The following is a 14603-nucleotide window of genomic DNA, read 5'->3' as shown; positions in this document are numbered from 1 at the left end:
GGACTCTGGTGGTTCAGAAAGCGGTCTTAGATTGCCCTTAGATTGGTTCCTTTCTTTTGCAGAGTACAGGGTCTATGTCAGAAGGTCATTGGTACCATTTTTCACTCTCTTGCCTTCAGAAGGCCAAACTCCAAGCTGATGTATGACAACGACCTCGGCCAGTTGTGCAATGAAGGGCAAACCAGTCCAAAAGAGTGAGGAATTTGACTAAGTTCAAAGACATGTGCTGGTGTTACATGCCCTTTGAAGGGATGAGAGGGTGTAAATAGCAACTGGGCTGGACTCTTTGTCCCTGAAGATCATTTCTCCTTGCTTGATCCTTTAGCAACAAAAGTGGCTGCAGGCTTGGGATGGTGAGAACATGGAAAGAGACGGGGAGTGTCAGGCCGAAACTGCATTTGCCAGCTGTGAACATGACACCACATTTTGTGTTACTGTTTGTTTGCTTTTCGAAATGCAGGAACATGGGATATTGCAGAAGTAAAATCCTGTCCTGTGACCTTTGGGACATCAATAGAGCTGTCAAAGGAGTTAGGTGAGTGGTCTCTCTTTGGTCTTTTTTTATTGTTTCCTTCAGAGTTCTTCTAGTGCTCTGTTAGATGCTCGGCTTAAAAGTACTCTTGTTGGTCATATATGGGTCTTCTTCCTTACAGCCACGTTTTATTAGTCACTCTCTCTTTTAGAGTTTGCTCACATCTGCAGCCCAGTGCACCAGCCTTTTGGGGAGTGACGTCAGAATGTATTACTGAATGCTTTCCAAACCGTTGTTTATTGGAATAAATAAATAAATAAAAGACTTTCCTTTACTTCCCCCCCACACCCCTCAGCAAATTCCTTCTCAGTTAGATTTACTCACTCAGAAGATTTCCAATAAGTTTTGATGACCAGCAAATTCAGAGAATTTCAAACCGAGGGAGGGAGCAAATGCTGAGGCCAGAGGGGCCCTGTGAGAGGTTGCTTAGCCAGCAGTTTCCTCTCCTGTACAGCAAGCGATTTTCAGCTCGAGCCTCTCCATGCACGGTTTGGAGAAGGAAGAAGTGTCTCCTGGGCTTCGCATTAATCTCGGGCCCTGTTTTTAGTTTTCCCTTTGCCTCTCTGTAACTGTCGGTACCTCTCACTGCCCAGTTCCAAGTGCTGCTGTTGTGATGTGATGCACACACATGCTCTGTATACTCTGATGGCTATTTCTGAAAGATTCCTTCATATGCCATCAGCCTGCCTGAAACTCCAATTCTTCTGGAAGCCTGAGTGGCTGATGAGTGCAGAATCTGATTCTGAATGGTTCTGAGATGCTAAGTGCAAGCATAGATACACAGAGATGGACATCCATGCACAAAACGTAGTTTGTATGAAGTAAGCCAGCACAATGGAATTCAATTTTAAAGCCAAACATTATAGTCAATGTAATACTCGTCATATTTGATCATCTATTTTCCAACACTGCATCAGCAGAATGAAGCAGTTCCTAATGTAACAAGTACAAGTATTTACTAATATCTGCATTTATGAAGCAAGAAATCAAGCTGATACTTGAGAAAAACTGCATAAACAAGGGCATTCTTTAGGTGAATATAAGAAAGAAAAAATCACAAAGAAAAATTGGTTGTGTATGAAAGAAATTAAGAAAATGCTAGTCTGTTATGTACTGGTGTTAGAATGGGACTAAAGGAATTCATTCAGGGAAACGTGTGAATCCTAGTGGTTGCTTTAGTTGCTGAAAATAATTATCCAAAAAACATTAAACTTTTTTTTTTTTTTCCTCCACCAGCTCTCTTTTATCCGTGCTCGTTCTCTGAGTCATTCATTTGGTATTTATGGCTTTATCTGAATTACTGTTAAGAGTGAGCAGAAGTTTTCTCACTAAAGTCTGTGGGAGTTGGAGCTGGCTTCACTTCATGTGGCTTTTGTGCTGTTGGAACTGTAACTCCCTTTTCACATGCTCAACAGAGATTTGCTGGAATTTATATCTCTGAATAGTATTAGCGTAGCCACTCCTGAGCGGGTTGTTTTTAATAACTTGTGTGTAGTGTCCTCGTCCAGCCTTCTTTAATAAATCCGCTGTGATGAGCAGCATAGATTAATGTATGGATTAAATTACATAACATCCAGGCATCGTGGCATAACATGCAGATAAAGACATGACTAATTGGTTTCAATAACAGAAATATAGCTATGTGATTATCTTTTAGGGTTTTTTTCTTATTTTTTTATTTTTTAAAAAGCGCACTTTTCCTGCATGCAGATAACGTAAAGAGTAAATCATCTGAGGACAGTCCTTCGAGATGCTGCTGGAGCACCAGCTTGACTTTCCTCCCAGCAGACGATGCATGGCAGGAGCAGGGTATGTCTGCTTGCTCATTTTCTATTGAGAGAGAATGTTGATGCCCTTTTCAGGCTGTTTTGTAAGATGCAAAAATCAGGGCCCACATTCCACAGTGGCTCGTTTACATGAGTCTGGCAGAGGTGAGGGTGAAACTCAGGTTGGGTCTGGTTATGGGCAGGTGCCCAGAACTGCTCTGAGCTCAGACAGAGCTGCAGGCACCCTGTGTGGCACCATTGAAAATGATGAGAATGTGCACTTTATTTGTGTTTTTACTTAGATGGAGACAAAAAAAGGGAGGAAGTAGGTAGAGTCTTGTTTTGTGCATGTATACTGCTGTGCAAAGTGTAATTAGAGCTTCTGGGCAGCGAGACCAGCTGCAGTGAGACTGAGGGCTTCCATAGACTGGTGTCCTCTCTCCTACAGTTGTACGTAGCAGCTGCTGGCAGACAGGCTCAGGAACAGGTCAAGCATAGAGAAATCACTCCCTGTGTCCCTCTCCACACCCAGCAGAGAGTGGTTCAGGGACATCCTGAGCCAGAGGCAACAATATGGGCTCTGCGTTTCAAAAAAAAAAAAAAAAAAAAAAATCCAAAACACGTGTTAGCAATCATCTCAGATTACTAAATTTTCAAAACAAATTCAGAGTTAGGTTTGGTTCTCATAACTGAAGCATTGCGTCTCTCCCTCTCCCATGGTGCAGCTGGGAAGGTGGAGCTGAGCAGCCTCCATCCAGGCAGCTGCCAGCCCAGTGGGGTTGCTGGTGTTGTGTTGTGCAGTGTGTAGGACATGTCTCTGGGGAGACCAGGGAACTGCTGGAGCACAGAGTGCTTTTGTCAAAACTTAGATCTCCTTCCCAGAGCCCACATGGGGCACCTTGAAGCACAGGACAAAACACCGGTGTACAGTGGCAGCTGGGATTTCAGTCTTTTTATGACTGGTAATTTATTATTTTTTTAACTTTTCTATATGTTGGAAAGGCCAGGGTAGGTCCTGAGTGCTGGAATGATTTGGCATGAACAGCATGAGCATTAGGTGCCCTTTTCTGTTGACCTTTTGGTCAGGATCGAGTGCGGCATCTATTTATACCCCTGTTGTTGGGAGACCTTACCCTGCTCTTGCAGGAATGGTGGCTGCTGAGTGCAGTAAACCCTTCTTGCTCTTGCGGCCCTGATTAGGTTAATTAAAGGAGCACCCAAAGTGGCTGAATGCAGGGAGGAGACAAAACTGCAGTCTTCTTGCTTCTCTGCCCAGCAGTAACTGAGATCCTGCAGCAGACATGTGAGCTTGGCCATCAGAGGGTTTTATAAATAACATTATTTGCTTTAAAACAAACAAACAAACAAACAAACAAATAAATAACAGTTTTCTCCTCCCTTGGTGCAGTGTTTGTTGACCCCTGTGAGGCTGCTGGGGCGTGCCAGGCTCTTTGTAACTCTTGAGCCCAGGCTCTCTGGCACAGGCAGGAGGAAGGCAATACCGGCAGCTCTTCAGCAGTGTGTCCTTGGATTGCGTTTGGCACACATCACCCCTGGCGAGCCCTGGGTTTGCCCTGCAGAGCTGTGCAGAGCTCCCCTTTTTCAGCAGAGCGATGCCACGTCTCTCCGAGAGCAGACTGTACAGGAGCAAATTCAGCAGCTTGCTCCTGCAAACGTCTAAGCAGATGCATTTTGATTGAAAGCAGGACTGGGAGGTTTTCTGCCTGCCTTACAGCTTTCTCCTAAGTAGTAGGAGGTTTTTCCCTTTGAATCATCAGCCTTGATACTGATGTGGAGGGGAGTGTCGCAAACGTGTATTCCCTGAATTTGGATGAGGTAATGGTTGGCAGTAAGGCCTGCGCTGCAGGCAAAATGAGCTCTTTGACAGTCAAGCAAGGCCTGTTAGCTCTTGCAGGCCTGTGAACTAAAAAAAATGCCATTCATAACCTGAATATGAGCCGGGGTCATTTTATCAAACCCAGATCAAAACATTTAATGAGTCTCTTTGTTTGATGGCAGGGCCGAGCAGAGCTGGGGGAGCAGGAGGCTGGGTGCCATCTTGTGAGGTGCCTGTGACAGCAACGGCCTAATTCACTCATATTTTTTTTTTTTTTTTTTTGTGAGAGTGATCAGGCAACAGAATGGGTTGACCAGAGAGGTTGTGGAGACTCCATCCGTGGAGGTATTCAGAACCTGCCTGGATAAGGCCCCAAGCAGCCTGCCTACCTGACCCAGCTGTGAGCAGCAGGGTAGGACTAGTCAACGTCCATAGGTCCCTTCCAAACTCAGTGGTTCTGTAATTCTCATTCTATCAGTAGTCATCAGCTCTACATACTCAAACAATTAGTCCTTAACAATCTTACCTTTAATTAGCTAGAGGTATTCAGTATCTTGGAGCTGGAGGAGCCACCTGGTTAACACTGATGGCTCCAGTCCCTGGTGGTCACAGAGGTCGAGGTGGCCAGGCTCACAGGATCTTTGATGAGGGAACGGGGTGCTGAAAGGGCAACATATTTCTTTCTCATTTTTTCCTTGCTCATCATTAGTGTTTGCATGTTTTTCATCTGTGCGTGTGAAAGAGGAGAAAGGGGTGAAAATCTCTTGCGCTCTTGGCATAGTTTCCAGGCCCAGGAGTTGTTCCAGTTTTGCCAGGCATCTTTCCTGCTTGCTCTGCAGGGTTGTCCTGGTTCCACCAGACATCTCTTTTGCCTGCCCTGCCTCCTCCACTTTACCTCGTGGGCTTTACTGCTTGCATGTCTTTCCCAATGCTGTCTCTACCACCAGTCTCTCTCTGCCCCTTTGGTGACGTATTTTGTACTTCTGCTTAGTTGTCTCTCAAAACACACATATGTTGTGGCTCGATGCTGTTACAAAATGTGTAAGTTGCACAATGCTGCTGGTGGGGTTGTGTTAGAGCTCTTGATGTCTGGTTTCAAGGCAAAAAAAATGTGAATTTTATTGCATGTTTCTGCTACCAAGTGCAGAGGGCTTGTGCTTTGGTGACAGCCTGCAAGGCTACTGCTCTGTCAGGGCAGTTTCTAAGAACTGGCATCGTTCTTCAGAAATGCAGCATGTCCATCTCATTACCATGAGGGCTGTCTTTTTACCTGTGACTTAGCATTTTCCCAACAAATTTGTCTTGTTTGCTGAGGCGCATTTTCCCTGGGATCTTCAGAAAGCTTCTGTGTCTCATGACTTCCTTCCTCCTGTCTTGGGGTTAAACTGAATTTTAATATCTTGGTTTCATGCGAATAAGCAGCTTCTTTGGATTAAAAGTCTTCAGTCTGGTATTCACTTGATACTTTTGCATCTTCTGAATTATACTAGAGGAAGGTGCCAAATGAGGAACTCTACACCCAGCTGGTAGCAATAATTTCCACCTGTAAAATTTCTACCATAAATGTAAGCTTTCAACTGGAAATTGCCTATCCATGTGCACTGAATGGTTTCCATGCGCAAGGGCTCAGCAAAGATTTGGGTAAGGACCATGCACATTACACAGCCACCTGTCCTTTACAACACCAGCCACAGGAGACAGCACCATAGACAATAAACAGTCCATAGAGGATTTTGCTCTGCCAGATGAAGAGCTGCTCTCCCTTAGGTTTCTGCGGACCCTAAAAGAATGGAGAATGCCCAAGAGAGATCCTGACAGCTTATAGTCCCAATGCTACAACTTTGGACTAAAAAAAAAAATTAATCCTCTTCTTGGTGACACAAACTGACTTTTGCAGAAGTACTTTCTAGCTTCACTTTCCAGACCAGATAATAAGGTTCAGCCTGTAGGATGCTCTACTCTACCCTCTCTATCCATTGGCACAGGGAACCTGCTGACTCTTCCCTTTCACCAGACCCCACTGCTGGAAGGGAAGTACACTACAGAACAAGAGAGGTTTTTAAACAGAGCTCTGGGATAAACATGTTTAATCCTATTTTCGCACCAAATTAAACAAATGGTAAAGAGTCTTATATTGCATTTAATTTTACTCTGAGTTAAGATTAAACACCTCCAGGACATAACACTTTGGGAAGAGCAGTTCTGATACAAGACAGAGTCACCGCTGAGCTTCATGCCTACCCACACGGTGAGGGCAAAGCATGAACACAAGGCCATTGCAGGAAGTTGGCTGTTAAAACTATTTAATGCTTAAAAATAAGAACATAAACAAACCAAAAAATCAGAACTTAAATAAGCAATAGTGCCAGCTGTGGCCTCCAGCATGTGTGTTCCTCTAGTTACAGCCCAGTTTACTTGCACACCCACGAGAGCATCGCTGGCAGAGCTGCTGCCAGCAGCTTGGGAGGGACTGTGATTCCTGAAGACTCAGGGCCATTGTGCTGGTCTGTGTGTAATGCCGTGCACCTCCCTGTTAGCCAGAATTTGCCTCCTCTCTGGCAGTAGCAGCATGATTTTGCCTGTTGTTTTGCTGCCATGGCTTGGAAGTGGTATATTAGTGCAGAGGCAGAGCGTGAGCAACACAGAGTCTGCAGAACTGGGACTTGCTGTGTCCTCATCCCCACTCGCTCTTGGGGCTGGAGATACTGGGTTGAGCGTGCCCGCTGGTATTGCTTTCAACCACTACAGCTAAATCCTCCAGAATTTGAGCCCAAACCTCATGTAACCTGGATAGAAGGAGCAGAAGGTTTTTGGTGGTGGTATCCCCTACTGCAGCTTGCACAAAGTGTTCTTGACACGTACAACTCATTCATGTATGTTGTGTCTCTCTCTAATCTAGATGCATTCATTTGCCTAAAATACTGGTATTTTATTGGAAAATAAATTAGAAAGTACGTGTTCCTGTCCCTTTTGAAGGAGGAGGGAAATGCTGTCTGTGTATAGGGGATGGTTTTTAAACTGAGAAGCTTGAGCAATGTTTATAATCATGTTTATAAAATTTGGCAGCAAACTGGACAGAGCAGCATTTTGGAAACAGTTGTCTTTTATCATCCCCAGCATGCTTTTGGTTTTGGCCCTGCTTCAACTAGAAGTTTTTCCATCCAGCTTGGGATTTTTTTATATTTGTTTTTATTTTAAGAGACGTGATCAGCTAAGAGTTATTATTATATGTTGTGTTCTCAAAGTCTTTCTCCCTGTTAGGATAAGACTTAAGATTGTTAGACACGACCCATTAAAAAATAATCAAGTGGTCCTTTCAACATCTCAGGCTGATTTATCTGCTTTTTTGCAACTCATTCAGTTTGGGCAAAGAAATTAGACTGCTCTGTTTTGCTTTCTTGTCTGAGAATCGTTTGCCAGTGCTTTGTGGAGAGGCAGCTGAAGGCTCGAGGCCAATTTTTTAAAGTAACAGATGCCTGCAGATACAGAAACCTAAAAGGTTGTCAAAAGTTTTCTGCCTTCCCCCCCTGAAATGATCAGAAACAAAGCAGGGTAGGTGTTATCTACTTAGTGCATGCTCAGAGTTGCATGTCAGGGAGCTCTGGAAACCTCTACCATGATGGTGCCTTTCTGGCTTACATTCAAGAAAAAAAAAAAATGGAAAAGGAAGCTGAAGTCAAGAATACACTTGGTACTGTTTTTTATAGGAAAGAAAACACCAACAAGAGCATTAACAAATGCACAAATCCTTTACTAATAGCACTCTTCCATACAAGTAATTGCCCTGAGGACAGTGTGTTGCAGCCAGTGGAAGAGGAGATGGCCTGAGAACCAGTCCTGCTAATAAAATGTAGCACTGAGCCTGCAGTCTCTGCCAGCATTTCTGGATATTCCTGAATCCTTCTTCCTGAAATTAAAAGAAAATGTTTGACAAGCCATGCTACTATCATTTTGGTAAAGCTTGTTTTACCGAAGCACAGGTTGAAAGGGCTTTTGTTGTCGCTGTATTTTGTTTTTCTTCCCTTCCTTAATTTGACTCCCGTCCTGAAGAATGCAATCACTTATTGTGAATTAGCAGTTGGTACTTACTTTCTAAAAATGCAGTTAAGATTCATGTGCATGCATGCACACCCAACCATCCCATCAGCAGGCAGAAAAGATGACAGATATTCTTTGCATTGTTTCTGTTACTGGTGTGAATCTGGGAAGTTGTATGGATTTGAATGTAACTCATGCATGTATTTGCTTTAACAGATGATCCTTCAGTGGTTGACCTGGACTCTGACTGGAAGGCTCCCACAGAAGAGTGGGGAAACTGGACAGGAGATGAGGAGCATCAGACAGGAGATGAGAAAGAAAAGGTGAGGTGGTGGTATTGGTGACCGAGGGAGACCTGCTGTCTTCAGGATCATTTTCCTGATCCCTTTGTGGCAACCAGAACTCACAGGGCAAGTGGGATGGGGTGGCTGGTTCTGGGAGTTTATCATCCAGGTGGCACTGCTGTTCTAAGCAGTAAATACTGCAAAAATGAACTGTTTCTCCTGCAGTTGACTTTCCTGAATACCTGGGTCTTAACAGGTTTAGAGTCCACTGCTAACATCAGCCTTCACACCATCCCAGGGGGCTCAGATGTATTTATTTCAGTGAGAGGATTTGTTGATAATGATACGGTCATAGCTTGAGTGGAGAGATGGAAGCACAAGGCTTCCCATCTAGCCACTTTCTAGAAACCCAGGGAAACAGCCCTCTTTGGCAGCAGTGGGAAGAGTGTGCAGAGCTCTTTGGAAACAGCTGTTTAAAGCCAAGGTGTGTAGTTTATCTGAGAGAGATGGAAGCTTGTACGCCATCAGCACACACCCCTAGAGGTAATCAGTGTTACTGAAAAAAAATATGTAGCCAGTTAATCAGCTCTCCCAGGCCTCCTCTTACAAAATCTCTGATGCTTTCAGGATTTGCCAAAAGGCAAAGAAGGCATTAATTTCTGTCTTTCTGGGCTCAAAAGCAAAATGCAGCGGAAGAAGAAGAAAAATGAAGTGAAAGAAGCAAGGGGTGCAGCTGGACTAATGCATGTGAGTCTTTTGTATTCTCGGAGTAGCATTTGGCTTTCCATGAGCAGAGGGGGGTGTCTTTTTCATTTGGATGATGTGACCAGGGCAGATCTGTCTTCCCCTCCAACTTAACGTCTTTCTCTTCTTTCTCCCTGCCCTCCCATAAGAGAAGGGTAAGCACAATGACCGATGGGCCTTTGCAACATGGTATTCCCTAACATATTTACAAAACACTTCAATTTTGCAATGCAGACAGGAGCAGATGGCTTTAATCATGGAAGAAAAATGCTTTCTCAGGCAAATGTATTCCAAGTTTACTGTACAACTCGGCTGTGTTTTATCTGTGCTGAAAGGTCACCTGGAGGTATTTTTAACAATATGCAAAGGTGGATCCTGAAAGGCAGTGAAGATAAAACGAGACCATTGTTATGCTAGTGAAAAGCTTATTGAGAGAAAAAAGTCTCAGAGTGCAACAGAGGAAGGCTGTGGAAAATGTCAGCTCATTTGGGATGGGAAGTACAAAAGAACAGAATGTTAAGTGGATTTTGGACCCATTTATGTGGCTGTAATGTCCTCGCTGCTCAGTGAAATGAGACATAGAGGGGACCCCCCATAGTGTCCTAATTGTTTTTCATTCATTTGTCACTGAATATGTTGCTCTGGACTCATGGTTATGTAGTATCATTTGTCTTCCCTCGCACCCACTGTGGTCTCTTTTGATCCTTGAGACAGTTTTGTTCCCTGAACTCCTGATGTCCCGGTTTAAGGGAAAAACATAGGTAACTCATGGCCTGCAGTCCTTCCAATGATCCTTAGGATGGCCTGTGAGTCACCAGAGTGCTGCCAGGCCACTCCCTCTCTTGCACATCCAATTAGTTGCTCTAGCTTTGTACGTACCTTAGTGACTAATCTTAACGGTGCTGGTCAAGCTGTTCAGTACAGCATTGTTCCTACTGGCATGTTTATGATGAGCCAGGAGGAGTTTGTTTAGCATGCAAGTGCCAAATGCTGCTGTCTGCTGCCGTGCAAGCTCATCCTCTGGAGATGTACATAAAAGAATAAAAGAAATTATGAAATCAGATACAGAGATAAAGTTGTTCATCGCTCTCAGTGCTACATCTAGTATTTCTATAGACTGGTCATTTAGTGGTCACGGGGCACATCTCAGTCTTCGGTCTCACTATACAGTTACAGTGCTTTCCCCTTGCTGTTCCATTCACTAGAGAAACCAGAGAAGAGATGTTAATGAAAGACAATTTCAACACTTCAGTCCTAAAACAAATATACAGGAGGCAGTTAGATGACATGCCAGAATAGTCTAATCATTTGAAACCTGATTTGTCCTGCAGTTTCTTTAAATATTCCAATTCCCTACAATAATTACATTTTCTGACATATTTTGTGCTTGCATATGCTTCGTTTAACTCATATGCTTAGTGAAGCATATTGTTTCAATTAAGCCCCAGCAAGGTTTGGAAACAAAAGAGGAAGAAGGCCCAAGGGACTTGATATCTACAAAACATAGCAGTGATGCAGTCTGTGCTTCCTTCAGAAAATCCTTGGATGTTCCCAATAATCCACACACTAACAGTAAGTGATGGGTTTTGTACATCTCATGAATTTTGGATTCAGAATAATGCATAACCTGAAAAGTGTTCATAAATGCATTTTTAAGTGAATATGCTAAATGTTTCTCCTTTAGCTGTATATCTTACTTCCTGCAGAGGCTCTGTAATACTTTTTTTTTCTGTGACAAATACCTTCCTGCTCCAATTGGAGCTAATGAGCAAAACTGTATTAAATTTAGCGGGAGTAATTTTTGCACAGCACAGAAGTGAAACAGAAGCAAATGCGTCAGAGCCCACTAAAACATTCAGGGCTCTCCCGAAGACTTTGTATTATCCTTGTAAGTAGGTGGCTGTTGTAAAGCACATCTAAGAATCACAAAGTAGCCTGCTTCAGGTGGAAAGCAAACAGTTCCCAGGGCTGTGATCTGCAGTGGATGTTTGTGCAATGTCCCCTGTTTGTATGGCAGATGTACACGGAAAAAAGGAGAGGAGGAAGAGGAAGAAGATGAAAGAGACTTGAGGGAGCTGTGTAGTTGCCGGAGTGACAACCAAATGGGGGCAGGCATGCTGATGAGCTGCAAGAATTCTGCTTTCTGTGATGCCGTGCTGAGCCCAAAGTAAAGAGAGGATCTAGAAGACTTTCAAGCGAGAGGAAGAGGAGAACAGGAACAGTGAGCAACAGAGTGTGAGTGTGTGAGAGAGAGGAGAGAAGGAGCACACTGTGCTCCAGAGGTGGTGTTGAAACAGAATGGGTGTTAATAACAAATTGCTGCCCTTGATTAAAAACTGTTGAATGGGTTTTGACTGGTGGCATTAAGACCTTTCAGTTTTTCACTGTCACATTGTTTGTCAACTTGTAATGTTATACACCATTGTAGAACTGGCTGGGACATGGCCAACCATGATTGCAACTGGAGTTCCATAGAGGATCCACCAGCTAGTCTGGTCTCCCCTGACATTTTTGCAGATGTGCTCATCCACAGGCTCGTAATGTACAGAAGAAAGCATTGTTCAGAGACAAAAGGAGAATCATACAGATCATTCTCAAAGCTCCCATCTTTTAAGTCCTTGTTGGCTGCCACAGTCAGACTTTTGCCTTTAACATATTTACGCTTTTCACCCCATGTCAGGCTAGGTTGCTCCACAAGGGAAAATTTCTCAAGGACGTTTTAAACTTACTTAAAAAGACATTATAAACCCTTTTGTCTTCCCAGGTTTTGTGGTGGGCTGAAGTGTAAAGCCTGTTATGTCCAAAGCATGTTGCATTTGTATTTAGAGTAGACTGAAGTGACTTTTTGAAATAATTTTTCTAATCTGATGTCTGGAAGTTTTTAGCATTTTGTTATTTGAATATTCTAATATAAACTGAATTTGTGAATGAAACTTTTAGAAATGTCATTTAGTATTTACCGAGGAGCGTGCACTTTTTATTGTCAGAGGGTTTATGGCATGGTGGAGGGAATGTGTTACAAGCGAGTTCTGTGGTGTGTAAGTAGCACCAACGTGATGCCACTGAGAGCTGAAGCCCCTTATCTCTGCAGAGCTGCAGCTTTGGCAGGAGCAGTGAGGGTTCTTCAGGCTGTCCCAAGACGGTGCCTCACCCTGACCCATCTTAGAAGTGCTACCTCAAAGGATGAGGTAATGATTGTCAAATCTCCACCTGCACTGGACTTTGTGCCTTTGGAGGTTGTGTGAGAAGGTGGCAGTTGCTATTGCATGTTAAACTGTGCTTCGTCATAGGCATTGGGCTGATGACGCTCATTTTACATAGGATACTGAGTAACCGTGGATGTTATTGGCTTTAAACTGCTACAGCAGCACTCCCGTTTGCATTACTGAGCCAGAGGAGAGCTTTGTGCTTCTGCCATCTCAGCCATCCAGACCCTGATGCCAGCTTGTTTGAGCCTTACCCACAGCTCAGACTTTTTATCCCATAGTCTTCATCTTTTGCGCAGATATCAGAGCAGCTGTTCCCTTCAGAAGAGCAATTAATCACAGCAATGTGTTTGGAATTGTAAGTAAAAGGACAGCTCTTTTCTGCTGTGATTTTGGGGCACAGCTAGCTGTACAGTGTGCCCTGAAGTTTAGCAAAACAGGCTTGTTTCAGACAGGTGAGGGATAATCTTAACTAATGCCACTTAGCAGCTCACTGTCTAAAATCTGCCCATCTTGATGTCTGTATATCGGTGTAGGGGAAATATAGGCAATTTATGAATGTATGAATGGACCAAATAGCTTTTATGTGGAAAGTAACTGTTTTGGAACAAATGCATAAGAAGAAAAATACGTGGCCTCGCTGGAGAAACAAGTATAGCAAGTTCAAGGATTTAGAAGATGTGTTAATGAGTATGTAGGTAATGAGTAAAGTTTGAACTCTGAGGCCAATGGAAAACATTCATTGACCTACTTGGAGCCAGGATGTTGCCCAAGGCCCTTGTTTAGCATTGAAGATAACCTCTGCCATCAAAAAAAAATCAAAAGATTAATGAAGGAGGTAAAGAGAAACTTACAGTATCGGTAGACTCCTATTTCTTCTGTTTTTTTCTCTATATCTGTTTGCAAGCTTTTTGATGCCAGCGTAGTCATGTTTTATTTCAATATGTTACAGTATTTCAAGTGTTCATTGATTTTGTAATAAAAAATTCAAAAATTTTGCCCAAAGCACAGCATTCATGAGCAGTTTTATTTAATTACTTTGTATGTATACGAGTAAGAGCAAGTGTTTTTTGCTAAAAACATTTTATTTCAAGCTTCTAAGGAGATACAGTAAATGGTTTTTAAGAGATTTCCTTCGTCTCGATCCTGTTTATGCTTACAAAAAAACTCTTAACTTTCTTCTGTTGCTGGAATAAAAGAACATTCAAATCCTGTAACACTGATGAGTTGACTGTGATTCTGATGACAAGAAGCAGCAAATTGTATTACCCAGTTTTCCTGTCAAACTGATCAGTACCGCTCTTACTGACATCAGCGGTATTGGCAATGCTTATTTTACTTCTGGCTCCACTGTTTCACAGATGGGAAGACATCACTGTCATACAGAAGGGCTCAGTAGTTTACATCAGCACATTATTTAGTACTACATTCTAACATAGAAAACAGCTCAGCAAAGAAAAGACATCTCTACAACTAGATATTGATGATTATAGGCTTTCCTAAATAATTGCAAAGCTGTACTGAGGATAAATCTGGTGGCAACGTACTGTTTGTGCAATTCATCTGCTGTACCCTTGCTGCAAGGAGCAGAAAGGGTATTACGTTTGGTTAACGTGTCTGGAGCCTTCCTCTGCTGCATCGCCCAGTACTGCTGCTACATGGGCTCCCAAGGATGGCCTAGAGATCCAAAGAAAGTGTGCTGAGAGTGGTTTCTCCGTGAGAGGACCGAGTTGAAAACAAAACAAAGCAAAAAACACAAAGCATTCAGCAGCTGTTAACTTCCATTCTTTCACTTCCTTGTCCTCGGGGGCTGCGGAACCATCACTCAGTTTAACAAATGGCCTTTGCAGATGGCCAGTGCCTTTGAAAAGCAGACGTTTGAGTCCCTTATGAAATTCCCTTTCCTTTCATCACTGCGTGCTCAGGCTACTGCCTGGTTTCTGTGCTTTTAAGACATCTCTCACCTTCTCTTCTGTGGTATCGTACTGCTCAGATCATCAGCCTGCTATGCTGCTGCTGGCACTGGGAGTGTTAAATGAATGCGGTCGGTATTCCCATCTTTGTAGGCTCTGTCTGATCTTTACTAACAGGAGACTGGCTAAGTCCTCAGACAGGAGATTCAACGTCCCTCTAACACGTTCTGGCATCGGTTGTGCTGTAGCTGGATGCTTTTATCCTACAGGTAACCTCTCTTAG

At 43.3% G+C, this 14603-nt stretch overlaps 1 protein-coding gene across 3 annotated transcripts in view; it reads left to right on the top strand.

The window, feature by feature from the left end:
• The window catches only part of LOC118164770 (protein LYRIC-like), a 31109-nt gene extending 17697 nt beyond the window's left edge, over positions 1-13412 (top strand). Inside the window, exons 7-12 of one of the 3 annotated variants that reach the window (XM_035322504.1) lie at positions 461-535; positions 2219-2341; positions 8390-8496; positions 9085-9204; positions 10644-10773; positions 11219-13412. In XM_035322504.1, coding sequence (XP_035178395.1) covers positions 461-535; positions 2219-2341; positions 8390-8496; positions 9085-9204; positions 10644-10773; positions 11219-11271 — 608 coding nt within the window. In that variant the 3' untranslated portion in view covers positions 11272-13412. Of the gene's footprint in view, positions 1-460; positions 536-2218; positions 2342-8389; positions 8497-9084; positions 9205-10643; positions 10774-11094 lie in introns of all 3 variants that reach the window. The other 2 variants (XM_035322507.1, XM_035322508.1) reach the window with 2 other exon arrangements.
• The last annotated feature ends 1191 nt before the right edge of the window (positions 13413-14603 follow it).

The sequence above is a fragment of the Oxyura jamaicensis genome, chromosome 3, assembly GCF_011077185.1.
Source record: "Oxyura jamaicensis isolate SHBP4307 breed ruddy duck chromosome 3, BPBGC_Ojam_1.0, whole genome shotgun sequence".
NCBI lineage: Eukaryota > Metazoa > Chordata > Aves > Anseriformes > Anatidae > Oxyura > Oxyura jamaicensis.
Note: the sequence above shows the minus strand (reverse complement) of the source record. Positions and strands in the feature narration are given on the sequence as shown.